The sequence below is a fragment of the Trichosurus vulpecula genome, chromosome 1 (genome assembly GCF_011100635.1).
Source record: "Trichosurus vulpecula isolate mTriVul1 chromosome 1, mTriVul1.pri, whole genome shotgun sequence".
In the NCBI taxonomy this organism is placed as follows: Eukaryota; Metazoa; Chordata; class Mammalia; order Diprotodontia; family Phalangeridae; genus Trichosurus; species Trichosurus vulpecula.
This window is the reverse complement of record NC_050573.1, coordinates 15,053,812-15,067,562: the sequence shown is the minus strand read 5'-3', so window position 1 is coordinate 15,067,562 and position 13,751 is coordinate 15,053,812. Positions and strand designations below refer to the sequence as shown.

At 48.6% G+C, this 13,751-nt stretch overlaps 1 protein-coding gene across 4 annotated transcripts in view; it reads left to right on the top strand.

The window, feature by feature from the left end:
- The window catches only part of MTMR3 (myotubularin related protein 3), a 186,641-nt gene that overhangs the window by 155,983 nt on the left and 16,907 nt on the right, over positions 1–13,751 (top strand). For all 4 annotated transcript variants that reach the window (XM_036757345.1, XM_036757361.1, XM_036757337.1 and 1 more), the window contains exons 9-13: positions 1,250–1,363; positions 8,138–8,343; positions 9,002–9,133; positions 10,010–10,121; positions 13,456–13,651. In XM_036757345.1, coding sequence (XP_036613240.1) covers positions 1,250–1,363; positions 8,138–8,343; positions 9,002–9,133; positions 10,010–10,121; positions 13,456–13,651 — 760 coding nt within the window. The remainder of the gene's footprint in view (positions 1–1,249; positions 1,364–8,137; positions 8,344–9,001; positions 9,134–10,009; positions 10,122–13,455; positions 13,652–13,751) is intronic.

Here is a 13,751-nt window from a genome sequence, read left to right as displayed (position 1 = left end):
CCAGGCCTGTAAAGCATTTGGAAGTGTGACTTTGATATCTTGGCCGTGAGTTCTGCCACAATGTTCCTCCAGATGAAGCCCAAGGAATTGCTCTCTGCTGGGTAATTGCTTCAGGAAGTCCTTTTTGGCCCAGTAGTTCGGGGGGGTTGGGGGCCTCAGAGGTCTCTGTGCTTGATCCAGTGATCCAGAATTCCTCTTGCCCCTCCCCACTCAGGGCTTCCCAGTCTACTTGCAGATAGTTCTTAAACCTGCCTCCCCGTCTCCCCCTACCCCCACTCAGTTGCTCACTGTTCTTCCATTTAACAGCCCTACACATATTTTTAGCCAGCCGTTATGTCCCCATTAAGTGTTCCGGTTTCTTTTTCATTTGAATGCCTTTTGTTTTTTCCTGATATGCTCCATTCCCAAGTGTTCTCCAGCTAATCCTCAGGGACCAGCTCTCATCCTCTCCCCATCCAGTTGGCCATCCTCTGCTTGTACTTGACTTTGCCAGGGTTCTGGTGTGTGCTGCTCAGAGCTGAGCCACTGGCCACGGGCCACCAGGATGAGCACTGTGAGACTGTCCCTGTTTTTTTGCTGGGTGCTGGGCCTCTTAGGGGCGCAGAGCTGGCTGCTGAGGCAGGCGCTGTGGAGGAATGCCAAGGACACGAGTAACTAGCTGTGGTACTTGTGTTCATCTGAGCCTGATGGGGAGAGAATGCTTTGGATCCGGCCTCTACCACCCCAGGGGAGATGATCATATACCCCCACTTCTCTCTCAGCCTCAGTTTCTTTGTCCGTAATATGGGGACAATAATTCTTCTGCCTGTCTTACAGGGTTACTGTGAGGAAAATGCTTGGTCAATTGTAAAGCTCCATAAAAAATGGATTCTATTGATGCTAATGCAGCTAGGGGTTACTGGAAGTAGCGCCCTGGGCCTGGAGTCAGGAAGGCCAGAATTGAGGTCTGGCCTCAGACATTTACAAGCTGTGGGACCCTGGCCAAGTCACTTCACCTCACTGCCTCAGTTTCCTCATCTGTAAAATGTTGATGGTACTGGCACCTACCTCCTAGGGCTGTTATAAAGACCCAAACGAAAGAATAATTCGAAAGTGTTTAGCATAATGCCTGGCACTAAATGAATGCTCCTCATTAATCTCTTCATTGACTTCTTCATTTCGATCTGTTTTATCTGGTGCCAAGCTGAGGCCTCAGCAGCTGCCCTGTGTCAGCACCTCTAAGGTTTCTCTCTCTGTCTTCACTTTGCAGGCTGTGTGGCAGCTACCCGCAGGAGCTGATTGTGCCAGCCTGGATTACCGACAAGGAGCTAGAGAGCGTGGCGAGCTTCAGGTCCTGGAAGCGCATCCCTGCTGTAGTCTACAGGTGAGCTGGGGCTCTTTCTGGTACCTCAAGGTACTGGCAGCTCACTTCTGACCTGGAGAGGAGATGGTTTGGAAGACTTGGGGATCCCCACCGTGTAAAAATAGTTCTAGGAGTTACTGGGGGTTGAGATTTCAGAAGAAATCCCAGAAGCCTTCTGATCTCTCCCATGTCAAGTATCTCCAGCTGATTATTCAGTTTTCTTCCTGAAGACTTGTAAGAAAACTACACTGTTCTTGTCCACAGAGCGCTTCTGGTCAGGATGAAAATAGAGATGGTCCCGTATCGTAACCCGACACCAGTTACAGAGGATGACTGAGGGGGAGCAGCACCCATTTGTTTGGTTTTTAATAACTTAAGACTTACAACACTGAGGCCGGTGATGCATCTGTTATCCCCAGGTTACAGATGAGAAACAGGCTCAGAGAGGTGTTGGAATTGGCCATGGCCCAAAGGCAGCAAAACCCACGTACCCTGATTGTAGATCCACACTTTCTGTGCCCCACCACATGGTAGCCACAGGAGAGCATTGTGATGGGTGACTCAGTTATAAATGTAATTAATATAGCCAGCAAACACAGCAAGGGCCGAGGGGGTCTTAGGTTAGAGGAGCGGCTCCTGGAGGAAGAGGATTTTCTGCATAGGGCTGTGAGCTTGAGACTCAAAGAGACAATTTTGCTCAGTCACTGTACGGGTTCCCCAACCTGAGCCTCAGTTTCCCCTCATTTGTTATAGCAACTCCATAGTCTCTAAGGGTCCTTTCAGCTCTATGATAGATACATTTGGGGTCTGGGGATAAAGCTCTGTCTCCCTCTGGGAGGAGAAAGAGTAATCCAGGTGTGGAGAACTCTTCCAAAGGCTAGGGTGCTGCAGGGACAGGCAAGTACGGTGCCAGAGCCACATTGTCAGACCCTGAGTGAGGATGGGGTGAGCCTTGAAAGGAAGAGGAGGTGCATCAAGTGCCCTGTCTCGGTAACAGTAGGTGCTGCTCTGGGCCTCCTTCTCTTGTGAGTAGCTAGAGACGATTTTTCTGTGTAGTTTTTCTAGCTTTTCCTCGTTAGAACCCAAAGCACATACGACGGCCAGAACAGCAGGCTTCAGATTGAGGACCTTGGTTCCAGGTTTGCTGCTCTGCACCCTCCTAGCCCTGCAGCTGTGACTCCTGGAACTGCTCTGGGCATTGCTTTCTTCTTCTGTGAGATGAGGGGATTGAAAGCCGTCTCTCGAGTTTCTTCCTGCTTAAAATCCTGATGTGATGAGTCACTTGGCCTCTTGGGTAAGGTGGAGATGATGCCTGTCTTTCCAGCCTTGGAGGCATATTGGAGGAAAGGGGTGGTGCTCTTTAAAATGCTGGAGAAATGGTGACTCTAGCCCTGGTGTGATACCGATACCATGCTGCAAGGCTCCTATTTCACTTGAGGTTCTCACGGACTCTCTCCACGGCTTTCCTTCACCCTGTTCTTGGATGGCTTGGTCTGCCTTTGCATGGCACCTGAGAAAGGGCCTCTGTCAGGCCACAAGGGTCGTGCTCCCCTCAGCTACATCCCTACTAGAGGCCAGGGCAAAGCTGTGGCCATGAGAGACTGACCACATCACTACTGACACTCGTGAGGAGCTGGCCCGGGAACCTGACAGAGCCTTCTGGATCCCCAGCCTTCTTTGCAGTGTGTCTCACACAAGACCCTTTTGGAACCAGCCAGAGGAGGGAGCCTGGGGGACCCCAAGGGGAAGGAAAAGTCCCCTTTTCAGCTCACTGAGCATGGGCCACCTGAAGACTTGCAGTGATCAGATGCCCAAGTGGATTCTTCCCACATACAAAAGGTCTAGCTGACTTGGAAGTCTCCTCCGATGTGACCCAGGAACATCTTCTTTTGTCCAGCCAGACATGCCCGGTTCCTTTAGCTGAGCCTGCTGGCATGAGGCTTGCTCTGCCTGCTAGGGGCTTGCTGCAGCAGCTCTCCCTTTACTATTGAGAACTGAACCTGAGCATGGGACAGAGAAGCCATTTCCTCCCCAGTCCAGGACATTCGCCTCCTGTGCAGGCAACCCTATGCCGGCTCCCATGGAACTAACTCACAAACGTGCTGTCTCTGGGCCGTTCCCTCTGTTCTTTCAGAATTCCACCTCTCCCTTGCTCCCATGTGCAACAAACCTCAGGAGTCATTTGGTCCAGCACCCCAATTTAATAGAGGAAGAAGCCAGGCCCGGCGAAGGGCAATGACTCAAGTTTGCAGACCTGAACCCAAATCTCTTGATGTCCTGTCTGTCTTTCCTGTCTTGTGCTGCCTCTCAGTAAGTGCTGGCTGAGTGCTCACTATCTGGGCAGGCCTGTGCTAGGCACTGTGGGCCTCTACCCCAAAAGGCCTAAGTAGTAGGTCTGTCCCCAGGAGCTGAGTGTCCAATCAGAGCTCGTGAAAGCAGGCCGCTGCTAGTGGGCTTCAGATAAGGTCTCGTGCCAGGTGGAGATGGTGTGTGTGAGGAGGAAAGGCATGAGCCAGAGGCCTGGCTTGGGGACTGCTCGGTGTTAAGCCTTGGTGACACAGAGGATGATGCTACCGCTGACTGGGCTATCCTTATCACACAACCTTTGTTCAGATGCTGACTTCTACTAGTCCAGGGGCTGGGCAGCTCAGCCTAAGGTGCTGGGGGGGCAATCCTGGTACTTCCCACCTCACTTGTTGACTCGGGGCTCCAACAAAATCATGTCTATCAAGTGCATTGTAACAGGAGCTGTCCCTTTGGTAACTGGGGATGGGGCTGAGAAGAAAGGAAGAAAGCCAGTGGGCCAGTGCTGACCTTTCCTATGGGGACCGGTGCTGCTGGAGTCCTGTGATGGGGACCAGGAGCTTAGTAAAGGCAAAAGTGAACCTTGTGAGGGTGGCCTGGAGGTGGTCCACCTTAAGCAGAGCTGGACGAAATCCCCCTATGGCCGGCCTGGGCTGGGCTGCAGTGGCGCAGCGCCACCTGCTGTTGGAGAGGGGGTAGTGCCAGGCCTCTCAACCCTAACAGGTTATGATAGCCATGCAGGGGTCCAATGTGGGGCAAGGCCTCCCTGGGCAGTTGAGCAACACAGGCTCCATGACTTTGGGGCCACCTGGGAAGTGTGAGAAGAGCTTTTAAAACCTACTGGCTGCTATGAATGTCCATAGTTAGTTTCAAAGCTGCTCGGAAGAGAAATGTTTGGTTTTAAAGAGAGCGGTGGCCAGGAGGTCTAGCTCTTACGTCCTCATCTGTAGAGTGATCCTTTGAACCCATGAGAAAGGACGTGATGGAACATGACTTGTCTTGTTTAACCACTTACCTACTGAAAATTTCTATGGTTCTTCCAGAAAGCACCCCTCCCCCATGCCCCAGGGAGGGGAGATTAGCACCTTCTCCTGTTTGACTCAGGCAAGAGGAGCATCTACTGACTGGGGAGTTTAAGTCCAGTTTGTAAAGTAGCCTCCTAAAGATTAAAAGCTTTTGATGCTAAGATCGATTATCCAGGTTGACCATGGAGTAGACCATCAGGGCTACTAGCATTCAGAAGTTGGTATCAGCCAAGCATTCCTTAAAGACCTTCAGACTCTGCATAGCACCATTTTAGGTTATATCACCAAGGATTTTTTTAATCATATGTTTTCCTTTTTTAAATTTTGAATTCTAAATTCTCTTCCTCCTTCCAGCCCCTCCCTCACCCCTTGAGAAGGTAAGGAATATGATACACATTGTATATGTGAAGTCTTGCAAAATATATTTCCATATTAGCTGTTGTAAAAAATTTTAAAAAAAGGAAAATACATAAAGTGAAAAAAAAATTGTACTTCATTCTGCATTCAGAGTTCAGCAGCTCTCTCTGTGGATAGAGATAGCATTTTTCCACACAAGTTCAGAATTGTCATGGATTTGATGAGAGCAGCTAAGTCTTTCACAGTTGAGCCTTGTTACAGTGTTGCTGTTACTGTGTACAGTGTTCTCCTGGTTCTACCCACTTTACTTTTCATCAGTTCATTTAAGTCTTCTCAGTCTTTTCTGAAACTATCTGGCTTGTCATTTCTTACAGCACAACAGAACTATGTCACAATCATATACCACAACTTGTTCAGCCATTCCTCAATGACTATGCATCCCCTCAATTTGCCACCACAAAAAGAGCTTCTATAAATATTTTTGTATGTACGGGTCCATTTCTTTCTCCATTGATCTTTTTGATATAGTCCTAGGTATAGGTCTCAGTATAGACCTAGCAGTGGTATTACTGGGTCAGAGTTTTATAGCTTTTTGGGCATAGTTCCAGATTGTTCTCTGGAGTGGTTGGACCAGTTTACCACTCTACCGGTAGTGCGTTAGTGTCTCTATTTTCCCATATCTCCTCCAGCATTTGTCATTTTCCTTTTCTGGCATGTTAGCTGATCTGATTGGTATGAAGTAGATTGTGAAAGTTCTTTTAATTTGTATTTCTCTAGTTTAGTAATTTAAAGCATTTTTCATATGATTATTGATAGCTTTGATTTATTCTGAAAACTGCTTTGAACATTTATCAATTGGAAAATGGCTCTTATTTTTATAAATTTGGCTCAGCTCCCCTATATATTTGAGAATTTTTGACCCCAATTCCATTTTCTCAAAATAGAGTTGGAACTTTTAAAGTATTTTAGGTATCACTGTTGAAAGTTGACCCATACTTAAAGTTTACTCTTCATATTTTGGAAATTGTGAGATATTATCCTGGTAGGATACAAGAATTCATTTCATTGTATGCATGTACATAAATCTATATACACCAGAAATAACCTGGAATGTAGAGTCAGGAAAGTTGGGTTCCTAACTTTTTCTCGCTATATAACTTTGGGTACATCCTATCCATATCTGAGCTGCAATTTCTTATCTTTAAAATGGAATTGAACTAGATCAGAGGTTCCCAAACTTATTTGGCCTACTACCCCCTTATCAAAAAAAAACAATTACTCAGCACCCCCCTGGAAATCTAATTTCTTTAACTCTAATTTTTTTAAAAAATTCATGTCATTTCAAAAAATATATAACATTTTTAAAATGACTCATCTTAAATTTAATAATTTATTGTAAATTTGTGGGTTTTTTCCTGCATTGAAATTTTGATGATGCAGTATTGTATAATGTAACCATATAGTATCATATTGTGAATAAGTCATTACACACACATACTCCTGCTGTTGCATGCTGGACTTCCTGACAACATATGATATGCTTGCCTGCCAACACTTGCTAGTTAAGACCTGTTGGCCAACTTGACCACTGTTCAGTTTTAACTTGCATTTTGTATGTTTGTTTGGAAAGTAAGGTAATCACTATGGCTTTAACTCTGTGACACCACAGTTAAAACACATACAAACGGTTTTTCAAAATTTTCTTCCTTATGCTTCTGCCACCCCCTTGTTTTTATTCAACACCCCCCAATTGCACCTGAAGCCACTACCACCCCCCTGGATTGTTTGTTCCAGGACCTCCCCAGTGGGTGGTATCATCCACTTTGGGAAACTCTGGACTAGGTGTTCTTTAAGGTTTCCTCCATATCAGCATCCTCTATACACAGACACCCCCCAAAAAAAACAACCCAAAACATTATACTAAAGAGCCACAGACTTGGACTTTATGAGCCACATCTTCCAGTATTAAGAACACATTTTTCTAGTGCCTTACAGTAAACATGAATACTTTCTCTGCAGCAGTTTTGAGGTTGAGGTAGGACAAACAGTCTCCCAATTTTCAAGTTCACAAAGGGGAAATGACTCACCCATAGTCATACACGTGTGGTGGTGTTTCTTTGTTTGCTTTAGTCAGTTTTTTTTCAGTCAGCAAAAACCCACCTATTGTTCCTTCCCTTCTCCCCCCACCTCCACCCCCAACTAGGAAACAAAGAGAAACAAAACTCCTGTTGGAAATGTGTGTAGTCAAGCAGAACAAATTTCCACATTGACCATGTATGCAGGGGAAGAAAAATTGTTTCGTTCTGCATTCCAAGTCCTTCACCTCCCCGTGAGGAAATTGGCAGCATATTTCATCATTAATCCTTTGGAATTGTGGTTGGTCTGATCAAAGTTCCTAAGTCTTTCAAAGCTGTTTGTCATTACATTGTTATTATTGTGTAAATTGTTCGCTTGGTTCTGCTCTTTTCACTCTGCATCAGTTTTATAAGTCTCCTCGGATGTCTCTGTCTCCCTGTGCCAGATAAGCTGGACTGAAAAAATGACACTGTGGGTTTTTATCCTTGCATTTCCTGATCTGAATTTAGTCTGGTGAATTTTCTGCACAAATCATGGGGAGCTCAGCTGTACTTCTTCCTGCTCTTCCGCCATCTTGGCTCTATTTCCTTCACAGTCAAACACTTGTAAATAGCCAGCTGGTTCCTTGAACCCAGTTCTCTTGATTGGGAGCCTAGTGATCTTTCTGTCAGACTGTTCTGTCGTTGATTAGCTGTGTAACTTTAAGCAAGGTGATGATGATTTTTCCCCTCAAACCTTACATGGCACTGTGCATCTGTCAGACATAAACCATGTGACACCGAGCATTCCATTTATTATCTGTTATACCCCGACTAGACTCAGTTCCCACCTCATTAGCCTTTTGTTTCCTTGTTTGCTAAATGAGGGGGCTGCCTGGCTCCATGCCACCATTCACTGATTTTACCTATTTGTCCAAAACACTTGAGACTGACATGTATACATTTATTTACGTGTGCAGAAAATGCTACCATTCATTAAGTAGCTGCCTTATAGACCCATGGGTTCTTTTCATGGTTTCTTGTTCTTTCATCAGGCACCAAAGTAATGGGGCAGTCATTGCCCGCTGTGGGCAGCCTGAGGTCAGCTGGTGGGGCTGGCGGAATGCAGATGACGAGCACCTTGTGCAGTCTGTGGCCAAAGCCTGTGCCTCTGACTCCAGATCAAGTAGTGGCAAGATACTGAATGGAAATTGCTCTAGGGAATTTTCCAATGGAGGTGACCTTTCGGATGTGGAATTTGGTAAGTTTCTTAGCTATTCTTCATTATTGATGCTAACAGCCTGTGGCTTTTCTCCCCCCACTCTACAGAGTTTGGTATGAGAGCACAAATGGGAGTAATCCCCCGTTTGCATGGCCCAGTTAAGCAGTGCTGAATCCTGGCCACAGATCAGGTCCTGGGAGAGTGGGAGGACAGCAAGTGTTGGAATTTTTTCTGAATGGGCTGAAGACTCTGTTTTACCTTAGCTGTTGTTGAAAATCTTTCTGGAAGTTTAACAAAAAAGACACTAATTTCCAAATAAGGAAGCAGCCAGTTAAGTAGTTTTCCTTCTTACTGTCTTTCCCTCTCTGAACCTCAGTTGCATCATGTTTAAAAAAAAATAAAATTAAAAAGGTAGGGTGGGTGTTGGGAGGGGACCTGATGGCTTGGCTTCTCTTCCAGGTCCCTTCCAGGTCTCAGCTCTCTTTGTTTGACACTTGAGTGTCTTCTGCTTTGGGTTGCTGTTTCTCATTGTCCAGGACAGTAGGAGCAGGCCATAGTGGGAGTCGCATAGAGAAAAGACTCTGTTAACTGAGGTCTCTAAATGGCGGGCTCTGTCTCCCTATGATTTTTGTTATAGATAGTATCTGCCCAGAATTGGTAACAGAGAAGTGGTTCTTTTCCTCCTGGTTCTCCTTAGATTCTTCCCTGTCAAATGCTTCTGGAGCAGAGAGCTTGGTTATCCAGCCTCAGAAGCTTTTAATCTTGGATGCACGTTCCTATGCGGCAGCCGTGGCAAACCGAGCCAAAGGGGGTGGCTGTGAATGCCCAGGTGAGTGGTGGGACCCACAGGCCCTTGGTCCCAGTGAATCCGGCCACAGATTTCTTGATCAGCCTGAGGCCCCAGCCCTGTGCTTGTCCTGCTGACTCAGTCTTGGCAGACCCTGGGCTTATCTTTTAATTACTAACAGGACAGTTTGGGGGTTTTTTTCAAAGGGAGATAAATGGCAAATAAAGCCCATTAGCATCCTTTCCTTCCCATGTGCCAGCCTTCCTGGTAATAAAGAGAGGGTTGTCCATGTTTGGAAGCTTGTTGTAAATTAAAAAAGACTTTCTCGGACCTTCAGCTGCACATATGCTGGTGGCTGCCCCTCACACTTGCTCCTCCTTAGGGAAGCCTGTAGCCTCAGCCCCTCCAGGAAAGCCTAGAACAACCCCTTGTCTGGGCAGGGTAGAGGGCTTGGCCAGAATTTGTCCCTCTGGGCCTCATCTGTTTCCTGGGGTGGGGGGCCTAAGCTAGGGTTGGAAAATGGGAATGCCACACAGAGTGTTGTTTCAGCCAGAGCAGAGAGGGACTGTGGCAGCCCTGGGCCCAGGGACCCTGTGATGTTGCATTGGCAGTACACATACACGCACACACATGCACACACACAATACACACATATACACACACACGCGCGCGCGCGCACACACACTCGTTACTCCAGCTGTTTTGGGGCACAGGACAGGCAGTGCTTTTTCTCACCCAGACTTCACCTTCTAGAGGGCCCACTGAAGGTGCTGGCCTTGTTCATCGCCCACCCCCCAGGCGTCCCCTCTGCAGCTGTTGGGGGGGATGGGTTTGATAACAGGCTCTCCTTCCTTTTCCTTGGCTGTGCAGCTTTCCAGTTCAGCGTGCTTGTGTTCTCTGTGTTGTTGTTTTTTCCAGAGTATTATCCCAACTGCGAAGTGGTGTTTATGGGGATGGCAAACATTCATTCAATTCGGAAGAGCTTTCAGTCCCTACGGTTGCTGTGCACACAGATGCCAGATCCGGGAAAGTAAGCTTTGGCCTCCTCGTCCTGTGTTCCCATGCCTCTGACCCCAAGACCCTTGTGTCAGGGCCCCCGCCTCTCCTGGTCCTGTTTGGGGGGGAGCAGTGAGTTCTTTCTTCTGCAACAGCACAAAGGAAAAACAGAGCAAGAAATCAGGTCCTTGGGAAGTGATTAAAGATGGAGAAAGCAAATGCTGGTCCTCAGAAGGGAAGGCTCATCCTCTCAGCTTTCCTGGAACCTCTTCGTCTTCTGCTGCTGTTATTTTGACTGGTGGGGGGGTTGGGGGTGGCGACGCAGTGATCCCAAGAGCTCCCACCTCTGTAGCCCTTGATGTGTGGCAAGTGTGTTTCACGCATGTTTGGGATGCACCACAGCACTGCAGACCAGGAGGTGCTGGCATTACTATGCTTTACACATGAGGGAAACTGAGGCTGACAGAGTGACGAGACTTGCTCAGGGTCTCTCAGCCAGCCATTGTCACCACTAGGTCTCAGACTCCTCCAGACCTTTCTCCATGGCACCAGGCACTGGTATCATTTGAATACCAAGATTTCCCCCGCCCCGACATGCTTTGCTTCACATGGGCTCTGTCCCAGTGAGAAGGGAAGTTCATTACTTCTTAGGCAGTGCCAGCCAGCCAGCATTAGCCTGAAGCTTCCCAGAACTCAGTGGGGAGCAGTGAGTTCTGCTGTGGCAACAGCAGTGCTGATTTCCAGCTGTTCTGTGCATAAGTGTGCCTGCCTCCCCCTTACTGGCTCAGAGCTTTCCCTTAACATTTTTTGATTATAAAAGATGAATAAGAATTTGATGAATGCAGAGGAATGAAGGTTTAATGCTACCTTGACAGACCAGCCGTATTGTTCTCAGTGACTGTTTGAATAGCATTGATGAAAGGGGAGCCTGTTTGCAGGAGAACCCTGATAGAATCTTGCTAACACTGCCCCTCCTCCACTTCCCACAAAGTTCACTGTGCTGCCTGAGGGACCAGAGAGGCCTGGCCAGCAGAGGGGCATTTGTGTGCGTGTCAGGGGCCACAGGTATCCACTGCCTCCATGGGGAGATGCTTGGACTAAGTGGGGTTAAGCAGGGTGGCTTAGGTTGCTGAATCCAAGGCCACTTGCCCAGCATTCCATTCAGGTCGTCATGGTGGTAAACAGCCCAGCAGCGTCAGGGATAACCAGACTTTCCCCTGGGAAAGGCCTCCAGTAGCACCTGCCTTGGAGCCTGGTGAGCACTGAGGGTTCTAGTGAGACCCTTCCTCTGCCCCCAGAATTCTCAGCATGGCTCAGGACCCCAAAGGCTCTGCACAGGCCAGAATATCTATTCAGATGAACTTGGGTTGGGATAAAGGTGAAGTCTCACCCTCAGGGTCACAAAGGGAATGCAGATCCCAAGTCCCAGGTGGCAGAAGGCAGGCCCACAGCAGTCGGAACAGGGTTGATTGTTTGAGGGGATGAGGCACAATGGGCTGCAGGCATGTGCCTGCAGGTGGGTTTTCACTGCCGTCCTGGTGCTCCTTGGGTCTAGCACAAGGCCTCTGGGCCCCAGTAGTTTCCTTGTCACGATAATACGATACAAACATGGAGGTGTCGTGGAAGAGTTTGTGTTGGAGGGGCATCTGAACCGTTCTTGGATTCAGTATGTTGGAGGTGAGGGAGGAGCACATTTCCCATTGGAGCACCACCTGGGCAATGGGCTGTTGGATGGGGAACAGGCAGTAGACCAGTTTGCCCAGCTCGAAGGGGACAGTAGAGTGAAATAAGCCTGACAAGGAGGAGGAGCTACACTGAAGCTGGCGGGGATTCGTGCAGAGGAGAGTAACGCGATCCTGACTGTTTTAGGACTCTCGCTTTGGCAGCTGTGCCAAAGATAGACTGGAGAAGGGAAAGGGGGAAGACTGGGGAACCAGCTAGAAAGCTCTGGAGAGGCGGCAAAGCCAGAGAGAGGGCCACAGCTTCTGTCAGGCTTGTCTGTCGATTGGGTGGGTGCTGAGGGGTAGAAAAGGAAGAGTCTACACTAGAGACTCCAGGACTTTGAATTCAAGGGATTGGAAAAATGGAGGGGCCATCTAGTAGGAATGGGGCCAGCAGAACTGTCACCCCTGTGGGAGGAAGCTGTCAAGTGGCCATCTCAGACGAATGTCAGCAGGAACAGCCTAACGTGGAGTGCTATCACACAGTGGTGTCTCCAACAGAGGCTGGGTGAGCACTTGTTAGCAAGGTTGGAGAAAGCCCTTTCTGACTCCTGAGAGTCTGTGAGATGAGGGATTGGGCTCTGAGATGATCTGTGGACAGAGTTGGTGCTAATTAACGTCAGCTTACATTTCATGACACTTGATAATCACAGACACAGGCCTAATCGTCTGGTGAAAGGATCATCCCTGTTCCACAGATGAGAAGACTGGGGTTCAGAGAAGTGTCCAAGATGGCCCGGTGTGTTTGCTGACATTGATGTCTGCAGCTTCCCTCCTGCAGCCTTCAGCCCCTTGCTCAGTAGCAGACACCTGGCCTGTTCCTGACTGTTCTTCTTTACATCACGACCATCTTGGGGAGCCTTTAGGCTCTTCAGCCACTGTCCTAAGAGCAGCCTTGTGAGATCCTCCAGGCCAGCTCGATGGCTCACTTGCCCATGGTCGTCCTGCCTTGGAGCCTACTGTCCTCCTCTCTGGGCCTGCCTTTTGCCACATCTTGCTTCTTGGGAGTTCTTGGGGGTTCCCAAAGCCCTTTTCCAGTGCAAGGTCCCCAGGGAGGAGCCAGGCCCTCCGCACTGCTCTCCTCGCCCACCGAGTGCTTGCTCCACAGTACCAGGGAGCTTCTTGCAGTCCTGCCCATTGGGGCCAAGCAAAATGAGCTGAACCCCCGCTTCCACAGACAGCCCTCACGTCCTCCTACGGATGATGATGATGATGTCTGCCAGGGAGCTAATTAGCTCCAGAGCAAGCAAGAATGGCCACAAGAGGCTAGAACTGGGATAGTGCGTTATTAAGCTGGGGAAGAGAGCCAAGCCATGGGTGCTGCCGAGGTGTCCCCAGTCAGTGCTTGTAGGCCAGACCACAAACTGTGCTCGCTGAGTCTCCTGGAGGGCTCTGGCTGCAAGAGTGATGTTTCAGGCCCTGAGGCGTTATTACTTGTGACTGTTCCTGACCTTCCCTTAGTGTGGGGGTACAGACCAGTGCACACTCATCAATGATCCTGCAGTTTCTTGTTAGGTTGTTCAACATTTCAAGGAACGAGATCATTTATATTTGTTCTTTAATTTGCCACGTTAATAAGTCTGTTGCAAGAAACAAGACAGGCTTGAGTCCTCCTGTGTCATCACGGATTTGTCTCTGTCTCTTTAGTTGGCTTTCTGCTCTCGAAAGTACCAAGTGGCTGCAGCACCTATCGGTCCTGCTCAAGTCGGCCCTGTTGGTTGTCCATGCCGTGGACCGCGATCAGCGGCCAGTGTTGGTGCACTGCTCTGACGGCTGGGATCGGACCCCCCAGATCGTGGCACTGTCCAAGCTCCTTCTGGATCCCTACTACCGGACCATAGAGGTGTGTGTGGAGAGGCAGGTTTGTTGTCCAAGGTGGGAGCCATTTCTTGGAGGGGGAAGCCTTCTGTGACTGCTGTCTTGATCTCCAGTGCCTGTTGCTG